The sequence below is a fragment of the Phasianus colchicus genome, chromosome 3 (genome assembly GCF_987193195.1).
Source record: "Phasianus colchicus chromosome 3, bPhaCol1.hap1.1, whole genome shotgun sequence".
In the NCBI taxonomy this organism is placed as follows: Eukaryota; Metazoa; Chordata; class Aves; order Galliformes; family Phasianidae; genus Phasianus; species Phasianus colchicus.
In genome coordinates, this window is record NC_143438.1 from 72,341,520 (window position 1) to 72,369,519 (window position 28,000).

The following is a 28,000-nucleotide window of genomic DNA, read 5'->3' on the forward strand; positions in this document are numbered from 1 at the left end:
ACAGCAGTTTCAGCCTCCACCCAGAAATCTACCAAAGCTAAATGACCTCCTTTGGGTGCCCTGACAAACATAATTCCTGCTCAAGGCAGAGCGGGGATTCAAAACAAGGTCCAGAGTTTCGAGACAAAGAGAACTTTAGAGACAAGGGAAAGAACACAGGAAAAGGGAAGAATAAAGACTCAGCATAAACCCACAAGAGCCACTAATCAATAAAATAAATAAGGTTGGGGTGAGATTCCCAGGCTTCCTTTCCTCCTCTCCCCTGTGTTGTCTTGCCATGACACAAAATAAAAGCTTGTTCTCATTTCCAAACAGAAGTCTTGTGACTTGAATGTTGCTGCCCATTCAAAACTTGCCCCATATGCACTGTGTGGCTTCAGTTCAGTTAGCTCTGCTAACAAACATGTATATTACTGGCCATGGTCAGGGAGATCCTCCTCACTTTCCAGCCTGTAGCCCTATGCTCATGTTAAATTCCCCTGCTGAAGTTCTCACAGTGAACTGATTCACACCACCACATTGGTAGAGGACTAACTCAGCAAAACAGAGCAGTGAAACTGAAGCAGGGTGGCAAGGCTGAGGACAGAAAGCTCAGCTGCTGCTGCTGCTTCTACTAGTAACACACAGTTTGGTTTGGTGTAGTTTTAAGATAAAACAGCTTTTAAGCAAGGCAAGCTTTATATTAATGTATTGGTATATCCTCATCTAGGCCAAAGTTGGAGAGAGCACAGCTGCTCTGCTTGTGACTACAGGACTAAAATGACTGCACTGTGAGCTAGCACTGCAGTCAGGCTGTGTCCAGCATAAGGTCCAGCAGTGCCCCAACCTGCACCTGAAGGCTTCTAAGTCATCCTCCAGTGACGGACACAGTCCCAAGGAGGACATGAGGACAACAAGAGGGCTGGAGCATCTCTTCTACAAAGACAGGCTGAGGGAGCTGGGCTTGTACAGCCTGGAGAAGGCACAGGGAAGACTTCAGAGTGACCTTCCATTACATAAAGTCAGCTTATAAGCAGAGGGGAGACCGACTTTTTACATGGTCTGATAGCGATAGGAAAAGGGAGGACAGTTTAAAACTAAAAGAGTTATACTAGTTGTCGGGGGAAAATTTGCACTGTGATGGTGGTGAGGCCCTAGCACAGCTGCCCAGAGAAGCTGTGGGTGCCCCATCCCTGGGTGCGTTCACGGCCAGGCTACGTGGGGCTCTGTGCAATGATCCGGTGGGCAGCAGTCCTGCCCACAGCTGGGGGTAAGAACTCGGTGGGCAGCAGATCCTTTCCGAGCCAAGCCATCCTATGAGGATGCTAGGACGGCAGCGGGCCGGTGTAGCGCTAGGTCTCCCCTCGAGCCTCATCCCGTGTGCGGTACCAGCGCTGCGTTGCCCGGCAGTGGCCTTCTGTGAATACTGCCCGGCAGAGCCTGGGACTGCTGCAAGAACAGATTTCATCACCTCGCCCCTCCATGCTCAGCGGGCGCTGTGTGAGGCAACACGCGGGGCTCGCGCGGAGCGGGGCGCCCGGCTCAACCCGCCGCAGCAACCAACGGCGGAGGCCATTTGCAGGACAACAAAAGGCCACGCGGCCCCCCGACACCTGGGCCGCCATGGCGCGTTCTCGGGCGCCGCCTGCCGGCCCCTCGATCCGTGCGCTCCCCGGCGCGGCGCGAGGAAGGGGCCGCCCCGTGGGCTGGGGCTGGCCGACGGCGGGGGCGGGACGACGCGGCGCTGCGGGCAGCATGGCGGCCGCCGCGGCTGCGGGCGGGTTGCGGCCCGCGTCGTTCCCCCGTCTGCTGAGGGCGGTGGGGCCGTGGCCGCGAGGCGGGAGGGCGGCGGCGGCTGGATGGAGCCGGCCGGAGCCCGGCGGAGAAGCGCAGTACTGCGCCGAGCTGCTGCGGTGAGTGCGGCGCGGGGAGCCGGGCCGCTCCCAGCCCGCCTCGGGGGTGGGGAGAGGCGACGTGGGGAGGGCGGCCCGGCCCGCCCGGAGATGGGCTGCGGGAGGCGGGTAAGATGGATGTGACTTTTTTTTTTTTTTTTTTCTCTTTTTTTTTCTGTTAAAAACAGACTGCTTATAAAAGCTCACAAGCATTCAGAGGAGTGAAATGAAGTGTGCTTGTGCTTTTGACGTCGTTGACTTGAAGCTGCTGTTGACAGTAGCTCAAATACGAGATGGAAATCACAGCGGCTGGGGGGAACGAAAAGGCCGAGGGGGTCGAACAGAAATAAATCGCTTCAGGCGGTGCAGGCAGCTCTCGTTTATTTATTACAATAAAAACTTTCTTTCTGGGGCATGTAAGCTTCACAGCTCTGGCCAGGTTGGACAGTGCCGGGGTGTTCTGACAGCCTGTTCAGAAACAGTTCCTAGGTTTTGAGCTGATAATGCTGTGCAGAAATTGTCTTAAGCTGAGGTTGATGCGTTTATTTTTTATTAACGGCTGTTTCTGAGGGTGAACAGTGATAGGACAAGGGGGAATGATTTTAAACTGAGACAGGGGAGGCTTAGGTTAGATATTGGGAGGAAGTTTTTCACACAGAGGGTGGTGACGCACTGGAACAGGTTGCCCAAGGAGGTTGTGGATGCCCCATCCCTGGAGGCATTCAAGGCCAGGCTGAACATTGTGAACATTGTGGTCCTTTTCAACCCAGGCCATTCTATGATTCTGTGATTCTATTACAAATGTGGCGAAAAACCTGCTAAAATCCAGAGATGCCTTTTTTTTTTCTTGGTATTTGTGGCTTTGCATCGGGCTGTAACACAAGTTCCACAAGTATTATGAGAACTCTAAGTATTTGCTTGTTATCAGCTGTTGTGTATTTAGGGGCTGTTAAATTTCATTTCCTTTTTGTTTCATGCTAAAAGTGGCAACCCCAGTACTACCTCCTGGTTTGCTTTTGCTATCTTAAGCTCACATTCAAGAGAAATAGGAGTACATTTAAGGACAAACTTCATGAAAATGAGTAAATATTTAACTTGATGCTTGCCGCTCTGTTCTCAAGGCATAACTTGAGAACAGGGAGTTGCTACTTTGTTCTCTTGAAGAATGATGTTCCTAGCTTATCAAAAGTACACAAATATTGCTCAAATCAAGAAAGTTAGCATTTTTGAGGTGACTAAGTGTTTCTGGTAGTTACACCTATGTGTGATTTTGTAGTTTATAATCATTCTCCCTGTATTCTGATTGTTCTTCATTTAATGGCACACCCAAGTGGCCAAACAAAAGTATACCACTTTAGATTGACAGCAAGTGCCAGAGTTCTCATACTTTTAGTATAGTTGTCAATAAACCAAAATGTAATGGTTAATCCATTGCTCTTCTGTTCAGCTTCAACATGCAGTCTTTCAAAAAAAAAAAAGTGGTTTTGTATTTAGAACAGAAGTCTGGATTCTGTTTGCAGTTCTTCCACAAGCTTGTTCCATGCCTTTAGCCAAATATCTTGAGATCTGGATTTGAGCGGTGCACTGTGAGTTCATATTGCACTCCCCCCTCTTGGAGCTTGCCTTATTTCAAAATAAGCTTAAAAGGTGCTGCTTTTGCGAAAAGTTGGACTTTTGAACTGCAACTTGCTGCTACTATTTTAGGAGCCCTATACTAAGCAATAGCATGCCTGATTTACATGGAGCTATAAATAATATATCCTTTATTTTTGTCCTTTTATAGAAAGCGTGACTATGAAGGGTTCCTGTGTTCTCTGCTGTTGCCTGCAGAATCTCGAACCTCTGCTTTTGCCTTGAGAGCATTCAATGTGGAACTGGCTCAGGCAGGTATTAAAATATATTTGTGAACTCTGGGAATGTGTAATTTAGAATTTCAGAACTGTTATTTAACAAGCAGCTGGCATTTGCTGAGATTAACTTTTCATACTATAAAGGGCAATGAAAAAAGAAGTTAGTACAAATTTCTAGTTTTGAGTGGGCCTTGGAAAATTGCCTCTCCCACTTTATTTTGTTCACGTTTATAGATACTGTGACTCTTCTTTTTGTTCTGTATTTTCAAAATTATGTGATAACAAACAGGCTGTGGTCTGTGGATCTGCTATGTGATTGCATCTGTGCTTGCTTCAAATGCACTGAGTGAATTAGAAAAGTGTAGCTAACACCCCTATCTGTAAAAAGCCCATCAAAATTTTGGATGAAGGAGTCAGATGCTAGTAGAAACACAGTAAAGGAAATACTACTAAGAGAGAAGTCTGTAATTAGAGATTTGTGGTATGGGAGTGGCTACAGTCTCTCACCTTTGCTGGATGGCCAGAAACTTCTAATGCAACCACAAAAGTTTGTGGCACTTGCCAGAAGGAAGCAGAGCAGTTCAAGATATGTGCTTACTCAACCCTGTGATAAGTCTCTGTGGGCTGTGCTTCTGGCAGCCTATAGTGCTTCCCTCCCTCACTGCTGTTACCACTGCTTCTTATCCTGAGAATGCCAAGGTGGGAGTTGTCCTGGACTTATACTCTGTGAGTTCCCAAGTCACCTTGTAGTGAAGATTTCATTTTTATTTATTCTCTGTAGTGGTTGTAAATTTCATTAGGAGTAAACAAATTGAGAACTGAGCCCCTTTCCTAGTGAGTTAGTCCGTGTTCTCTGTCTGACTTTTCAGTAGAGGCAGACCATAGTGCCTTAAGGAGGCTGTGAATTTCACTCCAGATGTATGCTTTCTAGATTAAAGACTCCATTACTCAGAAGACTACAGGTTTAATGCGAATGCAGTTCTGGAGGAAAGCTGTGGAAGATATATACTGCAATAACCCACCACATCAGCCAGTTGCTATAGCACTTTGGAGGGTAAGATATGCCTTTGTTATCTTGAAGTTCGCTCAATGAAAATATTGCTGTGTTATTTTATATAAAACAGTTAATGTAAAGGTCGTGTATGTCGTAATGTAAATGGTCGTGTATGGTACCTTCCCATCTACAATCACAGAATAGAATCAGAGAAGGGGATATTTAGGTGAGACCTAGTTGAAATCATAGAATCACGGAATGGCTTTGATTGGATGGGATCCAGTTCCAACCCTGCTGCTTATATGCAGGGACATCTCCCACTAGGCCAGGTTGCTTAAACCTGGCCTTGAACACTTCCAGCAATGAGATATCCACAGCTTCTGTGAACAACCTGTTCCAGTGTCTCTCCATTCTCATAGTAGAGAATTTCTTCCTAAAGTCTAATCTAAATCTTCCCTCTTTCAGTTTAAAACCATTACCCCTTGTTCTGTCATTACATTTCTCTGATAAAAAGCCTCTCCCCATCTTTCCCATAAGGCCTCCTTTAGGTACTGCAAGGCCACTGTAATGTGTCTCTGGAGCCTTCGCTTCTGAAGGAGTGAAGAAGCCCAGCTCACTCAGCTTTTTGGTAGGAGAGGTGCTCCAGCCCTTAGAGAGTCCTCATAGGCTCCTCTGAGCTCTCTCCAATGGCTCCACATCTTTCTTATGCTGTGGGTCCCAGGCCTGGATGCAGTACTGCAGGTGGGGTTTAAGGAGAGCGGAGTGGAGCAAGACAATCACCTCCCTCACCCTGCTGGCCATGCTGCTTTTAACGCAGTGCAGTTGGCTTTCTGGGCTACAGGTGCACAGTTGACTCATACTGGGCTTCTCACTGACTAAAACTCACAATTCCTTCTCTGCAGTGTTGCTCTCAAGCAGTTTTCTGCCTGGCCAGTATTGTGTTTGGGATTGTCCCAGTCCATTTGTTTGGCCTTTCACTTGGCCCTTCTGAACTCCATGCGGTTTGCATGGGTCCATCTCTTGAGTCCGTTGAGGTAATCCTGGGTTGTCACTTCCCTCCACTATGTTGACCTCACCACACAGTGTGATGCTGTTGGCAACTTACTGAGTGTGCACACAATCCCACTGTCAAATGTATTTTTCCTAAGCGAGTGCTGGTCCTGCCTGAAGAACAAGTTTTATAAAAAGACAGGAGACAAAGCACAGGGGTTAATCTAGCAAATTTTGTATGAGAAAAAGCCCAAGACCTTTATACCTAGTTACTGAGTAACAGGGAGAATCTTCATACAGCCTCTCTCCTTGCTAAAGGGTTGCTTGATGACTTCTATTTATATGTGATATTCTGTGCAGATCCTTTTGTGTCTGCTGAGTAACAGGAAATGTACTTGTGAACTTAGACGTTTATTTTTACCAAGACGTCCGTATGTGAATTCTAGCAGGCACCAGAACATTACTCACTAAGTACGCCCACAGACCTGTTCCTCTTCGGGTCATGGCTGAAGAAAAAAATTTCTGTACAAATTTTTTACTTCTAAGTAGAGCTGCCATTGAGAAGTTCATCAGATGACTGAAGGCATTATAAATTGATCTCCCCTTGATCATAATGTAGAATCACAGAATAATTTAATTGGTATGGGCCTCTGGTTGTCATCTAGACCATGTTCCCACTTAGAGCAGGTTGAACGTCAGAGCTAATGGATCAGATTTTCAGAGTCATGTTGAATTTCTTCAGAGATAGCAACTCTGTATGGTGCTAGTTGGTCAGGGCCACAGGTCACATCAAGTCTTAGAAGCTTTACAGTAGGTGCTTTCTTGAAAGGTTCTGTAAGATCAGAATTTGTGTTTAAAATGGGGATCTCTGGGCTCCTGGACAGAAAACCTGCAGTTTGTCTAAGTCTGCATAGCTGAATACAGTTAACGTAGATCCCTTAGGTAGTTAGTTGTATGGACCAGCTGAAAAGCAGGCAGACAAATACGGACTCTTCATCTAAGTATTCATTTGCTTTCTTTGCATTAAAAATCCCTAACTCCCACTGTAATGTTGGAACAATGCAGCTTCTGTGGGACTGGAGTGTTTTAACTTTAGTTCTCCGTTGCACCTCTGAGAGCACAAAAATGAGTTCTTTCCAAATCTTCTTTGAATGATTGTTGAAAGTGCTGAAACTGTGGCCTGTCCCTGGTTGTTCTTCCCTCAAGTATGAAATAAAGCATAAGTCAACATTTGTTCCTCTGTCAATACGTGGGTTAAAATTGGATTTAAAGAAGATACTGTTTGCTTAAGTAAGGGAAAAGCAGGTGAAGCCAAGAAGTAAAATAAAGGAAGAACACCTGTTATTAAGTCACTTTTAGGAGGTGCAGAGCTATTCATGGATGTCTTTAGCTCTTATAAAGCGTGCCATTGCCACAACAAAATGTCCATACAGTTAGAATGAAGACTGGCAAATGTTGCAAGCCTTTTTGCTGAATTATGGGCATTAAAATATCACCCTTGCTCTATCTTTAACACAGACATTAGAATGCAGTATTGATAGTTCTGCGTGTCAGTCTGTCTGTGCCTTTGAATTTTTTTTTCTTTACTCTTTCTGTTTCAGTTTATGGCAGACTGCCAAGAAACAGGATTGTTTTCTCCACAAATGCTTGTCTCCTTTCCAAGGAGGAACTTGCTTTTGTGCAGTTTATTTTTGTTTCTGAAAATGTCCTCACTTTTAATTGTCTGAGTAGATTAGGTACAAGTTGGTTTTGGATATGATTGTATGTATTCTTTCCACTACTTCTAATTTCAGGCTGCTTATGTGTATATCAGTGTGGGGCAGAAATGTTTGTTAGCTAAAGATTAACTTTCAACAGACATAGTTCAGATATAAATTGCAGCTCTTTCTACCAGCTATGACTGCTAGTCATGCTTTGTTCGCACACAGGAAGCTGTTTTTGAAGTAGAAGAAAGAATTGGCCTATCTGTATAGTAAGCTTTGACCTTACACGTGACTTCTCTGAAGGAAGATTGATAGAAGGCAATCCAAACAGAATAGATTGTGAAGTAAGGTGTTGGGAGAAGGTCTAAAAGTATTTCTGGGAGCTCTGCTACCTCTGACTGCTGCAGAACACTGTAATAAGCTGCAGCACAACCTGTCCTGGTGACCTCTGCACTCAAGATGTGATTTAACTTCTATATTTCAGCAAATACCCCAAGGATGACTTATTTGAAGAGTGCAACTTTGCAAATCTTTGTGAATATCATTGCAGTTCTGAGAAAGTAAGATTTAGAAATAGACACCTGGGCTCTTAAGTACTGCTGTTACTAGAACTAGCATGTTAACAGAACTGGCATGCCTTTCACACAGTATGTTTTGAGTACACTCTGTTCCCACCGTTCAGTTTGAATGCAGACTGTTCTGATTTTCCAGAAATACTAATTTATTATGATAAACTTTTCAAAAAATTTTGTGTATTCTACAGTACTCAAATTTGGATTCTGAGAATTGTGCGTGCTAGTAAAGTACATAAATAGTCTGTAAAAATATTTCTAGAACTGTGAATGGCTCAACTCTTAGCTGGCAACCTTGTTCTATTTGTTCTTACCTGTATATCCATTTTCAACCGATGCAAAGTGAGCTCTAGTCCTCTGTTTATTTTTGGAGAAAATGAGAGAATTTGAAAAATGAGAACTTACTTGAATGATGGTAGCTTAAAATGGATGTAACACATAAGTAGGGTAATTCAGCAGAGCTTGAGTTAAAGTGTCACACCTTGACCTTCTGTGACTGTTTCAGGGACTTTATTTGCCAACTCGCTCCTCAGATGAATGAGTGAGAAGTCAAACTGTTGTGTACATGTAACTTAGAATTCACTTTTTTGCATACCTGGTGTTCCCCAAAGCACAATTAGCTGAATCAGTGATAAGACCTAGTTTTATCAAACCCTGAAAAAATACTTAGAAATATAATGTGTGTACAGAAGTAGATAGTGAACAGTAAAGGTGAAGATTATGAGAAATCTGCTCCATAAGTTTTGTTTGTAAATATTTATGTGTATGATTATGGTCTTGCTGACAGTATGGTCTGCAGAATTCATGTGGGTTTGGAGAAGTGTGTGCGTGGATGGATGGATGGATGTAGGTAAGAGGATTGAAGAGAAGTTGAAGAGTTGCAGTAAGCAAGTCAAGTGCAAGTTAAGAACCAGAATACAGATGTGTGAATATGAAATGCTTTAATAAAAGCAAAAAAAAAAAACCCACAACCCAACTAAGTATCCACAAATTGTAATATTCAATGTTATATATTTTGTTATAGGAATATTTTTAGTTAATTGATATCCAAGATTTCATTTTTTGTGTGTGTGCCTTAAGTTGAAGCAAATGCGAGTTAGACAATTTTTATATTTGAAGATTCTCCTTTTTTCATTAACTTACCACTTTGTATTCACTGAATCAAAGTTGAATCAGTCCTTGTGAAAAAGTACTATCAAAAATATTTTTAACTGTTGTAATGCAATATTGCATTACTTTTTAAACATTAACATCAATTTTTTATATAATTTTCAGGCAGTTAAGAGGCATAACTTGTCTAAAATGTGGTTCACGAAGATCATTGATGAAAGAGTAAGTATTTACCATTCAAAGTCTCATTCTCTTTTCAATCATATTAGACTTTTTCCCTGTAATTTTATGTGTTTGTGTGTAAAACCAATGGTTAAGTAATTCATTTTTTTCAGACAATGGTATTTCTCCTGCGAAGAGCACTTTGTATTTCCTTTTAATTCTCCCTTGATGTTCTTACAATTTCTGCTTTTCTTGGCCAAAAAGGTAATAGAATCCCTTTAGAATTTAAAGCAGAGCTTGTGAGTGTGTATCCTTCTTGTTCTCTGGTCTGATAATGTATCTGTGCTCACATTTTTATACTGCAGACCTTAGTTTCTCATTTAAAGTAGTTACCTATAGTAGTAGCCCATTGTGAGTTACACCTGGCTTTTCTGTTTGTAACTGAGGGAAGTCCTGTCTGGTGAGATTAAATAGTAAGGTCTCTATATATAACTGTTAAAAATTCTGGAAAACTGCATTTTAATGGAAATGAAGTTGTGTAAGAAGCAAATCTCATAGACAGCCTCTTTTTATGCCATTCCAGTCCTGCTCTTGACATCTTTGTGTTCTTTTTCATCTCATATTACCATGTCAGTTTTGCCCCTAAATTGCCTTATCTTGTGATGAGTCACAGGTATAAAACCTCAAAATTGGCTGAAACCTGTCTGATCTTTTCTGCCATACTTTACTGTTTTTCTCCCTTGTGTGCTAAGCAGTGCTCTAAGTCAGAGCTGTAAGATAATATGGATCTAAAAATACCCACCCTTTAGGAGGAGAAAACGAGAGAGAATTTCACAGATGTAGTGATGTTGATACCAACTCTGGTACAAGGGCAAGGCTAAGGGCAGGAATTCCTTGAAGTAGCTTTGCTGCTGAAACTGGTATCTCATAAAGTTACACTGTGAGCAAATTGATGGTCACTTACTTTCAGTGTCATTGCTATGAAAGTCTTGAGAGTTTTAAATATTAAATATGGTAGATTTTAGCCACAAAAGCCGCTAGGGCAGGAAGAATAATGTCAGAAATTCTATTCCAGGGGAGTGTTTGTATTTGACTTTGAAACTCATATGTGTGATGGATTTTTTTTTTTTCCTTGTTTTGTGTGCATATTCTAAAGTATATATTCTTGTTTATTTTCCATTCTTCAGATGCTAACAAAGTATTAAAACTGGCAATTTAATAGTTAAGAATACAATAAAATGTTTTCTATTGGCAGCATCATTTTTTCTGAAAACTCTTGATTTGTCATTGCAAGAGGTTGTAATTGGTTGTGGTTATATGTACTTACTTGTGGTAGAATTGCTATGGGCTTCAGTGCCTGTTTCTATCAGTATATACTTCCTTTTATATCTCTTAATGTTACCTTTTCTTGCTAATAGTGGATTAGGCTAATCTGAACAAATAGCTAGCACGAATAGCTTTTATTCTTTCTTTTTACTGAAGTTCTGTGTTCAAATTGCAGGAGAAGAATTTGGACGATAGAGCATACCGTAACATCCAGGAGCTTGAAACGTATGCTGAGAACACTCAGAGTGCTCTCTTATACCTCACGCTGGAAATGCTGGGTGGGTGCTTTTCTACTTTTAGATTTTGTTGGTGACTCATTAATACTGGTATGATATTTATCATTGTTGCAAAAAACAAAAACAACAACAACAAAATGCAAAAAACAACACTTTTTCCACCCAATTTTCATTTCAGTAGAAGTTCTCGTGTGAGGTTTTTTCTGAATGCTCAAACATAAACCTGGAATCTTACTGCAGCTCTCTTAAAACTACATACTTTCCTTAGAAGACAACTCAGTAGAAAGTTCATTGTAGTTTTCTACTGTTCTGTTCTTCTTGCCTCTATTATGGAGTATGGTAAATTCAGCTCTTTACTGTGTTTTCTGATTGTTCCACTTGGTAGAACACAGAGCACTGTAGTTATTCAGCAGCTATTGCTCTCTACTGCAGTGATATATACTGGCTATTCTGAAACAGTTCCAAACCTATAAGCTTCCCTTGGTGATGTTGCTAACTTGGGCTTTGAATCCTCTCTCCTTCCTAAAAGCAGATTAACTATCAATAATTGAACAGCTAGAAAAAAGGCAACAAAGACAGTATGATCCTTGTGGTTTAAAGCTAATGTTGTGTAATAGAATACTCACAGATTGGAAAGGAACTGTTCACTTGAAGTGAAGAAGAGGATGATTTTCTTTGAGATGTGTGTTGCATCATGGCACTATTGCCTGTGTGAGCTTTGGTGTAAAAAGACTGGTGTTTGTTTATTAGTAGTATAATATTTAGCATGAATATTGTAGTTGCAACATCAGAGTCATCTGATGGAATGTCAAAGCTGAAGTTGAAAGAGGAAAAAAAGAGTAGTAGAAATTCTTTTCAGTAGTAGCACATTCTTTTCAGGAGGAAATGAAGAACCCACATCTTAACATCTGATATTTACTTTCTCAGTAAGGATTCGGTGAAATCTTGCAAGTGTCTTTGAGCTTTTGATTGTAGAAATGTAGGACTATGAAAAATATCATCGTCTTCCATGCTGAGAAATGTCTTTAATACTGAAGGATGCTTGGCTCACTTCAGTTGAAAGTCAGATGATCCTGTTCTTGAAATCTGTAGTGGGGACTGCAGATTTTCTGTGGCTTCCTATCATGTTTAACTTCTCTTAAATATGACAGTTTAACAGAATATCTAAGCAAGAATCTCCTTCGCTATACATTAAGCAATTATCCTGTGTTTTCTTTCAAAAATGGTGAAATTAATTGAACATAGGCTATATATTTCTCATCAGCAGTCTTTTCTATACTACAAAGACCAAGTCTTCTTTGCTAAATTTCTTGTGGTTTTTTGGCTTCTTTACTCCTGCCAACTCCAGGCAGTGTGTATCTTTCCTTGTAGTAGTGCTGCTTCATTCTACTGATTTTTGGGTTACTTCTCTTGTCAGGCTCATTTTGACTTGTAAACTTATCTTCCAAAGTCTGCTTTTTACCACCATTGCCTTAGTAACTCCACCTAGTCTGCCTGTATACACTGTTTCCAAAGGGTTGAGACCCAGGCAAGGCTCAGGCAATGAATCTGCTATCTGGTATCGTTTCCAGCTGTCAGGTAGGCTCACTGATCTGGTATCTTCATTTCTGCCTTTGTGGAACGTTGCTTCTGTTAGAACTTTGTGAATTTTAATTTTCCTTATTTTCCTTTAAATTTTCATTTTATCCTGGTTCAGCCCTGTGATCAGTATGAGCCAATATTATATGGTCTTGCCATGAAGGATGATGCTGACCCCAGTCACCGTCCTCTTGTTTCAGTTAGTAGCCAGGCAGGAACTAACGTTAGCTGTACTGGTTTACCATGCTGCTATCTCATTACCCCTGGCAGCACGAGGGAGGTGGCAGACATATGGGGGAAGCATATGGCCATTCTCCTTGGCTTCGGGACACTGCTGAATCAGCTGCAGCTAATGGGTGAAACCACGCTGTAAGCATTAATGCTAGTCAGGAATCTCACACTTGAATGATTTCTCTGGCAGGGCAAACTGTTCTTGGAATGTTGCTATCCTGAAAGAAGGTATGCCAGTGTAAATGGCACTGTAGCAATGGATAGTATCTGAACAGGAATCAATGTATTCCCTGCTGCTTTGCATCTCTGAGGTGAGGTCTCAAGGCAGGTTATGAACATAAGCAGTTCTGTAATGCATCAGTACACTTGTTAGCTTTCCTTAAATATGACTGTAGTACACATGGGAGAAAACTCCTTAAAAGGCCTGACAGTAAGACATGCTATTTTCTGCCATTTCAGGTGTGAAGGACGTCCATGCTGACCACGCAGCCAGTCACATTGGGAAAGCACAGGGCATTGTTACCTGTTTGAGAGCTACTCCATATCATTGTACAAGACGAAAGGTCTTTCTGCCCATGGACATTTGTATGTTGGTAAGAGAAACAAGTTACCTTGAATTGAACAATGTGGTATCTAACTGCATCTCTCAACACTAGGTAGGAGTTTGTACTTTATTAGCACAGAAACAGCACGCTTTTTTTTCTTTTCTTTGTGCTGTGGTTTCTGCTGCAGCCCACTGGTTTTATAGATACAAAGTGAGAGGAATGACCCTCAAGAAAAAACAGAATGTTGTGGTTTTTTTTTTTTTGTTTCCCCATTTTCTAATATTTTGTTAAATCTGGTAGCATTTCATCTTTCAGGAACTTTTCTGTTAAAATGTAGAAATATACATGCAGAATGGGGACTTCTGAACAATCTTCTCACATTTCTCTTTACATTACCTTTTTATAAATGTTCTGGCATTCCTTTCTTTCTTTTTTTGGTCTTACACAATTGATAGCTATAACCATACCTTCCATATATTGCTGTGTGAGATGGCATATAGTTCTCCGGTTTGAACTGTACACCTAGTTTGCATTGAAACTTAGTAGCTCTTTCAATTTGGGTAAACTGGAATTAAAGCTTATATTTTTTCATTAATGTTCTCTGGCTAGATTTGTAGCCATGGCAGCAGTTACTCCTTTATCTCTAGTCTGTATTTTAAAATGTTAATGCTGTTCTTCTTATGCTTGAGCGAAGTTTGTGTCTTTATGGTGATGCTTAAGGCACTTGTAGTCTTTACTGTATGTAATTTCAGTGCAGTCGAAAGTTTTGATTTGAAGTTTAGTCATTTAAGTAGTCTGCGAAAGGCATAGACCCTAATGTAGGTCAGGTTTATGGGACTGCAGGAAGAAGCTGCTCCTTGCTTTCAGCACTTCTGGGACTGGATGGTATGTGAAACCTTCCAACGTTTTAGGCTTTCAGCTGCAGGCTGAAAATTCAGTCATCCCTGCTTTGGAAGGTGTTGTACAGTGAAAGTGCGTAGTTAAAGATCAGGGGATAGGCTAACAGCTTTGTCCCTTCTCTGTAAGCATCTCAGCTGCAGGCAAGCAGAGTTGTTCTTGAATCTGTACTTCTGGGAGGCTCACTTGCCTACTATACACAGTTTTCATGTCTGAACATTGTTCAGAAGAACAGGAAACTGGTGCAGTTCTGAATGTACTGTATTTTATCTTCCTGGTTACTGCAGTCAGAGAATGCTTTTTTAATGTTTTTATTTTGCAAACCTAGCATTGCCAATCCCAAGGTTAACATGGCTTCTGTGTTAACTGTTGCTGGCTTTGTTGCACTTTCTACTGTTTTTTTGGAGTATGTTTAAGTTGGTATAACTTCCCAAAACTTTAAAGCCTAACACGGTTGTCTGTCTGACTGCAGTGGCTTTAGGGAACAAGTCCATGCAGAGAGTCAGTTTCAAATGTTCTTTTTATTCTCTTGAATTGTTTTCCAAGTAATTGACAAAAAAAAAAAAAAAATTAATAAGAGGAGTTGTAGGGAGGGGCAGCAGCAGAACACACTTGGACTTTTTCAGTCTTATGTCAACAGTTTGGTTGCTTGGACAGGCTTTTGAATTTTCCTATCTTTTGTGAAGCTAAAATGGAAATGTGATATTTGTTGAGAGTTTTTTACTTCTTGCTTTTCCTTCCTATGTCTAGCATGGAGTTTCACAAGAGGATTTCATAAGATGCAAGCAAGAGAAAAATGTGAGAGATGTAATTTATGACATTGCCAGCCAGGCCCATATTCACCTAGAACATGTGAGATTCCTTTCCCCCTTTCTTTCTTTTGATAAACATAGTCGATGCTGTCCTTTACAAAGCACTGTGAATGTGTTGTTAGAGGTCTTATACCTGCATGCTTTATTTCAGATATTTTAACCTAAATTGCTTTGAGAGAAGTTTCAAACCTTTAGGTATTTTACAGCTACTTCTGTATGGATATTACATTTATCTGTAGGTACAGGAGACAGACAGTTTTCTTACAGTTGCATATATGCTTAAGTACTGCTTAAAAGCCTTATTACTGGGAGAGAAACTTTGAGCAAACTATTATAAGTGCAAGAATGACCCAGAATGGTATCAGCAACATAGGAAGGACTTGCACGTATAGTACCTCACAGCATAGCAGGAGAGCAGGGCAATTTGGCTCCAACTGCTGGTTAATATTTGGGAGGGGAGAATTCATTCCTCAGTGTGACCAGACATGCTCAGAACTGTGTTGGGAAATGTGTTTTGTTGTTTTCTGTTTATTTCTTTTTGGGCTCACAGCCAAGTGCATTAGGAATGGTGCTTCTTGCTTGGAGCAGTAGATAATGAATTCTGAAGACCTGCATCATTCTTTTTTTTTTTTTTTTTTTTTAAATAAATGCTCTTATTTTAGCTTCACTCAGAACCTGATGCAAAAAGCAAAAGAATGCTTCATCAGCAGTGCATTGTTAGTCTGCCTTTATCTGGAAAATAAAACTTGCAGGAAGCACTGTAAAGAGTTTTCTTTGTCAGCAGTACATGTACATGTGTACTTTGAATATTGTATCAAACACAGAATCTGAAAAGATACTGCTTCAAAGTAAGGAAATGTTGAAATTCTCTGCATTTGCATCACAAATATAATCCTCAATTACAATGTTAGCCAATCACAAAGTATTTTCTGCAATATAGGCAGGAGAGCCCTTCTTAATTTTCATTTTTCTGAAGGTAAAATAAGGCATCCCTGGTTTGTTCTGTGAGTTGTTGGTTAGCTGGTTAATTTTTAGGGATCAAAAATATGTAGCTTCAGGCTTTATTTTTAATACAGACTATTTATAACTTGTATTAGATGTATTGCTCTTCATGCTGTTTCAGCTGATATCTCAGTTTTTGTTGTCTTGCTCCCAAGGAGACTGTTAATTGAAAAGATTGAAAAAGGTAAAGTAAATGGAAGGTCAAAACTGCCCACATCAATGTTCAAGCAAGATTTTTTTTTTTCTTTTATTTTCCCCTATTCTACTACCTGCAATGTACAGGGCGTGAAACCTGCTAGGTTGCAGCTGTCATTACAAAAACGCTTAAGAGTTTGGCCTGTGATGCCTCAAATCAGTGACAGCAGGTATAGAAAATGAGCAGTGTGTATTTATTGTGCAGCTGTTTAAAATTTTGTTGCTGGTGTTGCCTGAAAACTTTGGGAAAGAAGCAAAGAGAGAAAATTCATCTCTTGAGAACTTTTCAAATAAAGTGACCGTGTGACCACTTTCACTGTGGTGGTCCCCTGGCTCCCATCCCTCCATGTCAAACTCCTTCTGAAGTGAGCAGTCAGAACCTTACCTGTTTCCTCCCTACCCCATTCCTACAGTCCTGCCCATGTTATGCACTGGGAGAGCTCTGTGGAAAATATGCCATGCGATCATGTCATTGGAGGCTGTGCAGAAAACATGAACAGAAGGAAGCCAAGTTAGGGCAATGCTAGCATTTTATTCAATTCTGTGTTGGTCTTGGCTTTCTACCCTGCTTTTTTAATAATCTTAATTTTAAAAAAAAATCTCTTAATACACACTACCAAACTGTATCATCATCCATGAAGAAAAATGGGCAATAGAGAGTTTCTGAAGTGTTTGAACTACTTGAAATTGGCAGTAAGAGGCAGTAATAATAGGGTATTAGCCTCCTTAATAATCAGAGAGTCTTTGTATAAGATATAGATACTTTTTCCCCTAATGGATGATATCTCAAGACTTCAGATAAATGTAGTGGGTTAGTGCCTTTAAATGCACCAGTTCTCCTGTATAAAATTGCCATTTTGTTTTGCTTAAGTATGTTATCAACCACTCATCCTCTGACTTGTTCAGAGTTACAGGGAGTGGTGAAGCTTAAACCTGCGGAGGTTTTAACAGTCAGAGAATTTACATGAGCCGCACATGCTTTGGAGGATAAGGATAACAGTTGTTATGCCTATTTCACAGTCAGAAGGAACAATCTGAAAATGCTAAATAAGGGGATATTATGTGAAGTATATTGTAGTAAAATGGCACTTAATCTTGTGAGAGAAGTTTCTGAAGCATGGTCAGCTCTTTTTGATACTGTGACCGCTGACCAGCAGAGGGCAAAGTAAGACAATGAAGATTGTGGTTTTCTTTAGCAACGTTGTGTTTTATCAGAATAAAAGCATATGATAAAGGTGCTGTGTCAGTCCCACACAGCCCTTTGAAATGTGTTAGCAATCTTTACTTGTTCCTCGTCTTTGTCTTCAGCACTATCTCCTGCGTTTTCCCAGGAGGTCTCCTTTTGGCCTTTTGCCTTTATCTCGATTATGGTACATCAGTTTGCCAGGGAAGATCAGGTGCTTTCTAAGTGGCAGTCATGCAGACCCACTCTGAGTTAAGACAATCAAGCAAGATTACTTTTTTCCTTTGCTCTTACAAATACCAATAGTAAGCTAGGTCAGAGAAGGTAATTTTCCTCTTATATGTATGCACATTAATTTCATCCTAGAGTTTAAAAATAATTTGCCATCTGAAAAGATTCAGTGTTTTCCCCTACTAAAGTTTTAGCCACATTTTCTCAGTTATCTGAGAGGATCCATGGAAAACTAACACAGATTCATAAATACTCACCAGTATTTATGAAGAGTAGTTTTGTTTGCTTTTTATTTTAGCATGTAAGAAGAGATGAAACAAGGAGGGATTCTATATTTATAATTAAGCCCTACAGGAAGATTTGCTGTAGCTGACTTATATGTGCATTTAAACTGTAGAGTTGATTCAGCCGTGATTTAGTTTACAGTGTTTACACATAGACGCTGATGGCCTGAGGCACTGAGATATTGCAGTCCCGTGAATATAGATAGAGCATAATTGAACTTCTGGAACTGATGGTAAGACCGGCCCCAAAAGAATCCACTCAAAGAAATGCATTTCTGGCCCATCAGTTCTGTCTCTTGGGATGCAAAGAATTATTTGATATAGTGTCATATTTTAATAAATATGATGTCATATTTATTAAAACAGATGCAACTTGGAACTTTACAGGAACCGAGGGATGCTAATTGACATTGTTATATTATTATGCAAACTGTAAGGTTGTCAGAAGGTTAAAGAACTCTAGGAGGGATCTCCCAGCATAATACATTTTTTGCATAATTACTTTTGTGTACAGTGAGGGATGGTGCTGGGTTACCCACAGTGAAACGTAATAGTTTCAGCATGTCAGAGAATAGCACATTTTGTTGGCTCTGAGCATTGTATGTAGTACTTTATATTTAATCTGAAGTGTTAAACTCTTCTGATAAGTACTTTTTTTTTTTTTTTTTTTTTTGCTTCTTTCCCATCTTATCCCATTTGCTTTCAGGCTAGATCTTTCAGTAAGAAAGTTCCTGTGAAGGCATATCCTGCTTTTTACCATACGGTGAGTGTGATATCATGCAGTGTTGAAATGATGACCTCACTTTTGTGCTAATATGTTTGTGAAAAGTAGAGGCTCAAATGAAGCTTAAACTAATTAATTAAAATTGTTAACTAATACTTTATATGTCCACGGGAAAGCATAGTACCTGAAACTTATTAAAGACTTTATTTAGATACTACTGTGGAACCTCAATTTGAGCAAAACTTTCACTCTTTCTGTAACTACAGAACTTCTCTAGCAGTGTCTATACTCTTAGACAACCTTTCTAATGCAAGGGGCCAAAATCTTGTCTGTTTTTATTCATTTTCTGGTTGGTGTAGTGAAAGACAATGCTTCTCTTCTCAAAAGTTGATTTTTATGTTTTCTTCAAATGTGATGGTTACACTACACTTGCTAAAACAGACATACTGTCAAGCCTTTTTGTAGTTCCTAATCTGGTTGCATGTATCACTTTAAATTTAATGCCCAATTAGCTGCGTGCACCGTATGGACTAAGCCTTTTTTCTTTTCTTTTCTAGGTTGCTTTAGATGATTATTTATATAACATACGGAAAGTGGACTTCAATATATTTCATCCAAGCTTACAAAAGAGGAATACATTATTACCATTGTATTTATATATTAGAACTTGGAAAAAAACATATTAAAATTTTCTTAGTATGAAGTTCAGATTGCTGCTTTTTTTCTCTTTAATGACTTAACTTGATAGAATTGTTAAGATCTGACTTCACACTTCTGCAAATTGTACAAACTGCTGTTCATGGGAAATAGCGGATGTGCATGAACTGTAGCTGTCAGCCTGCTGGCAGTAGTGAAATTTGTTCTTGGAATACTAGGCTGATATCTCTGCTTCACACGTCTGCCAAGTCATCTGTCCTTGTCTGAGATTACTTTCCATGTCTCTTTTCCTGTAATAACAGTAGTATGGTAGAGTTCTTCTTGGACAAATTCTGTACTAATGGATACTTGTAACGGTTTATACCTTAGTGACAAAAAGAGCCCCAAACCAACTCCCAAGAGAGCCTTTGTGCTCCAAAGCAGTAAAGCCATTTCAGCAAATATATTGTGTATCAATTAAGCGATTCTGTTTAGGGCAAAGTGCAAACTTTTTGCACTATGATGCTTCATAGCTGGAAGAATGACTGCATATTTGGATGTAAGAAAACTGTCATGAAAATCTTCAGTGTTCTTAATTACCTAGTGTTTATGTAGCACTTCAAAATGATAAAATTAGAGCTGTAGTAGAGAAATTATTTGACTGAATGTTGAAGTTGAGCTTTAGAATCATAGAATCATAGAACAGCTCAGGTTGGAAAAGACCTTCAAGGTCATCAAGTCCAACCACAACCTAACCATACTACCCTAACTCTAACAACACTCTGCTAAATCATGTCCCTGAGCACCACATCCAAACAGATTTGAAACGCGTTCAGGAATGGTGACTCAGCCACCTTCTTGGGGAGCCTATTCCAGTGCTTAACAACCCTTTCTGTGAAGTTTTTTCCTGATACCAACCTAAAGTGACTTGAAATGACTCTGGGTAGTAGGAGAATAGCTTTGCAACAGATGAAGAGAACTCTTACATGATTATTATTTCTAATTCAGCCAAGCACTTTCACTGTGCTCTGAGCTTGGCGTTGTCTTCGTCCTGCTCTCTCTGTTATCAGCCATAGCTGTCAGTGCCACATGGGTCTGAGAGCCCCTTCGTTCACATTCACTGTGTCTCTCAGGACACCCTCCTATGTAGTACCACTGAATTCTTTCTCTTTGATACTCTTAAGAGATACATTCTTGGATGTGCTGGGTCATTTTAGTCCTCCCTTTCTGCAAATGTACTGCTCTGTTTTTTTTGGTGGGGAATTATGAGGAGCTTTGTACTCAGCATCTCTTAAGATCAAGCTTTAAGTGCAGAATACTTGCTTGACTTGTTTTTTAGCGAAATAATACTTCCTAACATCTAGCTTGATGCAGTTGCACAAATCCAGTAGTCTCCTCTGCCATCATCCTCATTCTATTAAATAGCTTTTATTCTAGAGATTTTTTTCATCAGAATTAATCTCTCCAGATGCTTGGTTGTATAACAGCATCCTGTATTTTGGTGTACAATGCTACGCAGCACATTTCTGAGAAGATTGGTGGCTTTTTTTAACCACAGAATCTGCAAGCGTGGTGGAAGTCTCAGGAACCCAACGTTAAATCCTTCATTTGGTGGTTTCATTATATATGTTTGAAGTTGGTTTGTGATGTAGATCTTAGTTAATTCTGTAGTTTCCTGTGCCTGAGTAAAACATTTCTCTTTGAATTTGTTCAGCTTATCATCTCGCTTTCTGTATTAGGTGTAACGGTTACGGTTGAGTTGAATCTATAAAAGTCTGCACATACTGCATCAAGAGTCCTCTGGATATTTTCTGAAAGTAAAATTTTAATTGGCTCTGTCCTCAACTCAGCTGCTCTGTCTTAGCATTGAATTGGGCAAAGGGGTCTGGCAAAAAGAAAATCCTCTCTCCCACTGCAGGCACCACAGCTCTTCCTGCTAAATTAAGAGCAAAGGCTTAGGCTCTGTTGCTACTACCAGGCCAGCTGCACATTCACTGTGTTTATGTTCTGGAGAAAGCATTACAAATGTCTCTTTCTGCAGTTGGTCCTTGTTTTGTTCCCAGCATGCTGAGTCAGGACAATGGAGGCAGCCCGTCTTTACTTTCAAAAGGAATCACTCTCCTGTAAAGTTAACTTTTGGCAGGAATATAGTACAGTAACTCAACATCTGTGGAGGAGGAGGAAAAGAAGAAAAAACAGGCAGTATAACAAGTACATTGAGTTGCTACAGTGATATCTTGCTTCCAAGCCACAAGGCCGATTCTTTGCTTTGGTGTTGAAGTGGAACAAATCTTGACAATGTACTTACAAAGGAAGCAGTGGAAGGACTGATTTGTTCTAAAGCAGAAAAAAAACTGTGATGCACTGAATGGTAAGCATGGTGAGAGGAGCTTATCAGTGAATTAGTAAACAAGATATGGAGTAACAGAATATAAGTTATGATTTCAGTCACAAGAGAGTTGTGACTTCAGAAAGTAAAATAGTTTGAAATGCAAGTGATAGGAGGCTGCCTGAATAAGCAGCCGATATCTCATTTGTATCCTTCAAGGAACAGTTTTCTTTTCTGGATGACTGTTCCAAATTTGGCCCTTAGAAACTGAGCTGTGAATGGGAGTGTTGAACACCTGTCAAACAAGGTAGCTATAGTATGAGTGCTATCACTAGTACTATCCCATTTTATTTCTTCATATCACTTGGTGCCACAGGAGAAATTCTGCTTGTCAGTTCTGATGATTTGTAATTCTGCATCCTACAAAAGCATCCTCTCCTGCTTTTTTGGTTGGATCTGACAAAATATCTTCTTACAGTGGTGTTAATCTACTAGTCATTCATATCAGAAGAAAACTAGCATGTTACTAGCTGCTAATTACATGTCTGAAAATAATTTCTGTGCCTAATTGAATAATGTTTAATTAATTTAGCTCTTGCAAAATAACAGTCTAGCTGCTGGTGTACTCCTCAGTAGCCATACGTGATGCCTTGCACATCTATTTGATCATTGAGGACTTGTTTTCTTTTGGTTAAGCACTGAATTTTGTTTTCATCTTTCTTTTCAGAGTAACTTACTGGAGTGTTCCAGAGTCTCTTTCCACTTAGACTTTTAGGTTTAAAATTGTAAAATGTAATTGTACTGTTTGTAACAGATTGCATCTTATCTGCAGTATGTAAAAACTATGCAGTCAAAAGTGCTGAACAAACAAATTGACATCAGATATCACTTGACCGGTGATCTTGAGTTTGCAGTTGAGTTTGTTTCCAGCTTAACTTGAGTAAAAAACAAAAGATTTTAGGGAAAAATGCTAAAATCTCCATCATGTTTGAGATTTACATCCACCGGACTGCACCCACTTCTCTCAGACCTTCAGAATTTTGCACGTTAATATTTGCATCTTATGATCCTCTCTGATGCTACACACCCTTCCTCTTTTGCATTTTTCTTAATGTTTTTCATTAAGAAAAATGTTTTTAAAGAGAGGATCCATTTAGATGATTATGAGCAATCTGTGCCAAAATAATGAGGATTTTGTTTTCATATTGTTCCCGTGCCAGGTAAGACCTGGACTACAAAAAAGGATGTAGCATTATGCTGAATGTTCTCAGAATTCCATTTTCTGATGGCAGTTGTGTGTTCCTAAAATTTACACCTGTTCTTTCCCAAGCATTTTCACCTTTTTTCAGCTTTTGTGAACCTTGCTCTAAGTGCAGACTTTTTAACAATGTGGCTGACTATCAGCTGTGAAACTTTTAATTGTGCAATAATAAGTGGTTGAGATCTTTCTTTTGCAAGTTGACAGCGGAAAGCAACTTGTAAATGGTAGCTGCTCGTGTGTAATGTGCTATAAGGTCTAGGAGCAGCTGTCTGTACTGAAGGCTGAGCTAAGGATAATTTTGCCCTGTGTGTCCTATGCTGAGCACAACTCTTTCCTATTCAGGCTGTTCAAGCTTTACATTTTCCTTACTTTTGCTCTAATTGAGTTGTCCTTGTATTAAATTAGCATCACAGTAGTCTGGGGAATTAAAGCCAAAACGTTGGGGCCAGGGTGGGGGGATTGTTTGGACTTCATTCAGTTCATAGTTTTAAGAAACAAAACAAAACAAACCCCTCCAAACTGTTAAAAATTCAGAGCACGTGTTTAGTTTTACCAGAGTGTATTCAAATACTGTTTCTTGACTTATTACTGCATGTAATCAATTAAGGCTGAAGTGTGGAAGCTTAGATTTTGTAATTTCACACCTTCTTTAGTTACCCCAGGCGGAGCAAAACACTGGGGTTTAGGGCATCCGTGGCTATTTAGATTGCCATGCTTAAATAAGCATAAAATTAAATGAGGGGGAGGGAAAAACAGTTGAGCTGTCACTGTCAGGCTTCTCCAGTGTTACAAGGACCTCATTCCTTTAGAGTGCTTGTGTATGGCATTCTGGTTTAGAGGTCCAGTGTCCCTCCTAACCAAAACAGCTGCAGTAAAGGTGAGCTGATATTTTCACTCTGTACAAGTCTGCGAGATTCCCAGCCTCAGTCAGCCTCCTCAGTTATTTTCACTCCAGCTTCAAAGAAACAAACGTGCAAAAACCCCTCTAGGGGGGCTGAGCTCATGTGGCAGTGTGTAAGGGGTTTAATAATGGCTGCAATTTTCAGAAATTAGAGATCTGAACTGTAGCTGTGAAAGTTTTGTGAGGTCTGCCTGCATGCAAATAATACAGCTTTTTGTGTAGTGCAGGTGAAGGATGTGAGCAACTAATGCATGGCAGAACAGCAATTCATCCCATACATCTGAAACCGCAATGCAAATAACTGCTGCATAACGGCTGCTGCTAATCCTTGCAGACCCTGTCTGTAAAGGTGCCTGGAGCTGTGTCTCTGGGTGGGCTCAGAGCTGTCCCAGTCTCAGTAGTACACTGTTTATCTCATTAGCACATCATGCAGGATCTGGATATAAGGCATACTACTGCTGAGGACTTGAGAGCATGGGCTTTCACAGCATACAGCTGTGGCTACACTCCTTCAGGAGCATTTCAGCAGCGAAGACCCCCACCAGTTTCCCTCCTAGCTTGGAGCCCTTTCAAGCCCTCACTATGCCAGAGGATGCCATATCTGCCAGGAGACAGCTAATATGAAGCTGTTGTCAATGTAACTGGGGTTCTCTGTGTGACAGCTTTTTGTACTGGTGTTACTCCACAATGCAGCACAGGATTTGCAGCTCATTTGGAAAGAGGGAGATGACTGTACAGGGCTGGTGGTTGGATTTGCCACTTCTGAGAGGAGAGCATGAAGCTTTGGTGTCTTCTTCTGAGACTGGGAGTTGGGTGTTTATGTGCTTCTGAGATCTGGATCTCAGTCTGCTGGAAAGCATTATTGCAAATCATTGCTGGAGGGATAGAGGTCTGAAAATCCTTTCCTGCCAACCCACAGTCAGACACTGCTATCATTGCTCAAAACCCCCAAAGGTTCAAATACAGCAAATACATCTGTTTATTATCTTCTAATGTCAGGAGATGTAAAAGCACCCTACAGGCCATTCACACTTTTTTAGTTGAGTTATTGCCTGTTTCTGTCCAAATGAAACACAAAGAAGCGTTCATCCTCACAAACCATAGCCCTGAACAGAACGCTTTAAGAATGGAATTCCAAATTTCAGCATATGGTTTATTCAGAAACGAACACATGGGACCAGATTCCTTCAGTGTTTTGCAGAATGCTTCATGATGCCAGACTCCTGACAAATTTATATGATTTGTATATTTACAAATCGTATAGTTTAATCTTTTAGTAAGATAATACACATTGAACTGTAAAAACACTCTGCTATTATGGGACTTGGAAAGCCAGAAAGTAAAAAACTCAAGACCCACTGAAGCTTTCTGCTTAAGGACTCTATCTTATCAGATTAATTTCTTAGAAGGGGTGAAGAATCATATTCTGATTTCAATAGAGCAAGTTTAGAATCAATCATTTTGAGTTAGTTAATGAAAGTGGACACCAGAAATAACGTGAATATTTAAAGAGTCACAATGAGACACACTGATCCTTAGGAAACAAACAGTTATTTCTGATGCAGCTCCTGAGCCCTTCCTTCTCAGGCTGTTGGCTAGCACTTTGGCTGTGTAAACTGAGGAAAAAGAATGCTGTTTGGAAGAGATGGGATGAACACTGAATGAATGAAAGGTTGTTCTGTGTTTACATTATTTTCTATTATAAACATTATTTTTAGAGAAAGGTCTTGCTTGCTATTTCTACTTCTCTGCCAAATTCTTTCATACCTTCAACATGAGGGCGTTCTCTTGGTTATGATGAATTCTTTAGCATACGAAAATGCAGCACAGATGGTGGATTTTCCCTTGACTGATAGGAAGTTGTCCTCAGGTTCTAAAGAGATTTTGAATATACAGATGGTTAGCAATGGTGAGAAACTATTCTTTCAAAAACAGTGATCCCTTCCTGTTAACAGGCCAGAGAGACAATACATCAAAAAACGAGCATGGCTTGAGCCTTTGTGTTATTTGTTAAGATTTGGTGCCAGATAGTGTTTGCTGCGTCTCATCTGTGTGGTAAGTACAACAGAAGGGAAGAAGGAAAAATCCTGCATTGAGTGTATCTTGATCTCAGCTGAGAAATAACAGATCAGTTTGCGATTTTTGGCTTTTAGGGTAGGCTAAGGTGTTAAAGTCTTGTAATGTTTATAAATGGCAGTAGCTCAACCGAAAACCTGAGACAAAAATTACAAATACCTTCTGAGCTGTAGTCCATGACTAGGGTTTAAATGTATAGAACATGTTTAAGCAATTTTAACTGAGGTAAGTAGGAAATCAGTCTGAGGTCTTGAATTTGATTCCTGAAGTTTAGTTTCTGTTGTACACATAAAGACACTGGCTCTCACAGTAATGCATTGGCACAAGGTCTTCACTAAGCAACAGTAGCTTATGTAATTTTCAAAGCTTTGGAAAAAAAAAATTGAAGATTTCTAATGTAGAAAAATCCATGTTATTAATGTGGCCTTACAGAAATTATTTTACAATTATCTAAAATTACAGGTGGTCCTGTTTTACTGGTCTTTTTATCATATGAAAGAGATGAATGTCATGTCTTTTCACAGGAAAAAAGAAAGCCCATATATTCATGTACGTTTTTATTTAAAAGATGAAATGTATAAGAAGAATTGTATCTGAGTACATCAGATTTTCTTTTAAATGCCTCTTCTCATTAATGTTACATGCAAAAAATAATCACTGTTTATCAATTTTATGTTAAATACAGCTCCATTAAAATAGTGTGCGGATCCTTATTTATCACTCAGGTATTTCCTGTGGTTATTTTACAATGAATTTTTTTTTTTAATGGCAAGTGTACAATTCTAATCCCACCTTGACCTGACTGAGTTAGAATACTTGCTGACCTGAATCCTCAGAGGATCAAGGTGTTCAGCAATGATTAACACAAGTTTCCGTGGTTCATCCCTGGCTCTGGCCAGCCCATTAATTGGCCATGGTGAGTTTGCCATGAAGTACTGATCAAAGGTTAGCAAGCAATGTGGTAATTTTCAGAATACAAACACTGCCGGCTCTTATAGAATGAACAGAAGTAGATGGGAGTAAAATTATAGTAGCATATGTTTCCTAGATAATATGTATTTTCCTTCAATCATCAAATAATGAATTTTAAACTAATAATTACATTTGCATGTGATATTATGAAGGGGGAAAAAAAAGGAATTAAATGAATTAGATAAATATGAGGGTGAGAGAGCCCAAAGAAATTGTGGAGTCTCCTTCTCTAGAGATATTCAGAACCAGCCTGGATGCCTCCCTGTGTGACCTGCTGTAGGAAATCTGCTTTAGCAGGAGGTTGGACTAGATGAGCTTTGGAGGTCCCTTCCATCCCCTCTGATCCTGTGATTCTGTGTGAAATGTTATCAGTTGGTGTCTCTTAGAGGAGTGTATTCACAGCAGCTCAGTTCACAAGATAAATAGGAAATTGCTCTATTTTTACGTGTTTTTCCTCAGTCTCCACTAGTAGTCACTGCTGGGGACAGGGTGTGGAGTTAACAGGACTCCTTACACTCCTGAGATCCAAAAATGGGCAGATCTGTTTGGGGCATTATGTGACTTTTAAAAAAGTATTATTTTCCCTTCTATTTTTTGACTATATCAAAATGAACAAATTCCAAATGGCGGTGAGGAAGTAATAGCGGTGAAAAGTCCCAGGTTTTACAAAATCAGTTGAAATTAGGAAATTTCAGTAGTTTGTTGCTACGACAGGAAAGCCCCACTGTCTAACTATTTTTTTTTTCCCTTTAGAAAATGGGGAAAAACTGTCACCCTGCCCTGTTGCCCAACAATTGGCTGCAGTGTGAAATGGGGAAAGCGAAACCCACAGTGTTTCCTGTGAGATTTTCCTTAGGCAGACCCTCAGGCTGGTTTTCAAAGCGCAGGCATTGCACTGGAGCGATGTCACAGCAGGCCCTGAGTCTTTCCTTTACACAGGGCGAGATTAATGCCAAAGTGTTGGAGTTGTGCTATTGCCTGTCTGTATTTATGAGTTCTGTGGTGTTTCTGGTACAGTTTGTACTATCAGGCCGGGGCGCGTTTTTCCAAGCTGCCTGGCAGATATTCAAACTCAAACAAGTCAGCGACTGCCTTCTGTGTGCTACAAAATGTTTACATAGAGATTGATTAAAAAAAAAAGAACATGACAGTTCTTTTCGTTCGCTTCAAGAAAACGGTGCTTGAAGCTGCAGACAGCTGACTTTGGATGGCGTGCAAAGAATGGAAAGGCGCTTTCGAATAAATACCCAAACTGGGGTGATGTTTTCGTGCCCCGATCCCCCTCCGCGCGCCGGCAGCGCCCGGCCGCGCAGCTCCCAGCCGCTCCTC

General features: G+C 40.1%; 1 protein-coding gene and 1 long non-coding RNA gene across 6 annotated transcripts; one reads left to right on the plus strand and one right to left on the minus strand.

The window, feature by feature from the left end:
• The first annotated feature begins 1,716 nt into the window (after positions 1-1,716).
• NDUFAF6 (NADH:ubiquinone oxidoreductase complex assembly factor 6) lies at positions 1,717-19,197 on the plus strand. Of its 3 annotated transcripts, none has more exons than XM_031591026.2 (9): positions 1,717-1,892; positions 3,655-3,754; positions 4,653-4,775; positions 9,256-9,312; positions 10,754-10,856; positions 13,083-13,216; positions 14,816-14,917; positions 18,479-18,535; positions 19,054-19,197. In XM_031591026.2, the coding sequence occupies exons 1-9, from the start codon at positions 1,735-1,737 to the stop codon at positions 19,180-19,182; spliced, it is 963 nt and encodes a 320-aa protein (XP_031446886.2). In that variant the 5' UTR covers positions 1,717-1,734; the 3' UTR covers positions 19,183-19,197. The 3 variants fall into 3 exon arrangements, with proteins under 3 accessions (XP_031446886.2, XP_031446887.2, XP_031446888.1); XM_031591028.2 differs by having other exon boundaries at positions 1,752-1,892; positions 3,655-3,758; XM_031591027.2 differs by lacking the exon at positions 14,816-14,917.
• On the minus strand, positions 15,379-27,999 carry LOC149918674 (uncharacterized). 3 transcript variants are annotated; one of them, XR_016465261.1, is made up of 3 exons: positions 27,502-27,999; positions 25,391-25,496; positions 15,379-16,038 (listed from the first exon to the last, which is right to left on the minus strand). It is a non-coding gene; the product is annotated as an uncharacterized LOC149918674 (long non-coding RNA). The 3 variants fall into 3 exon arrangements; XR_016465262.1 differs by lacking the exon at positions 15,379-16,038 and adding an exon at positions 16,468-16,553; XR_016465260.1 differs by lacking the exon at positions 15,379-16,038 and adding an exon at positions 20,208-21,299.
• Position 28,000: the final 1 nt, after the last annotated feature.

Excerpts from the sequence above, each read along its gene's own strand:
- NDUFAF6 (XM_031591026.2), top strand. The coding sequence starts at position 1,735 with ATGGCGGCCGCCGCGGCTGCGGGCGGGTTGCGGCCCGCGTCGTTCCCC. Across the intron at positions 14,918-18,478 it reads CCCATATTCACCTAGAACAT|GCTAGATCTTTCAGTAAGAA; the intron begins GTGAGATTCCTT and ends ATTTGCTTTCAG. Across the intron at positions 18,536-19,053 it reads ATCCTGCTTTTTACCATACG|GTTGCTTTAGATGATTATTT; the intron begins GTGAGTGTGATA and ends TTTCTTTTCTAG.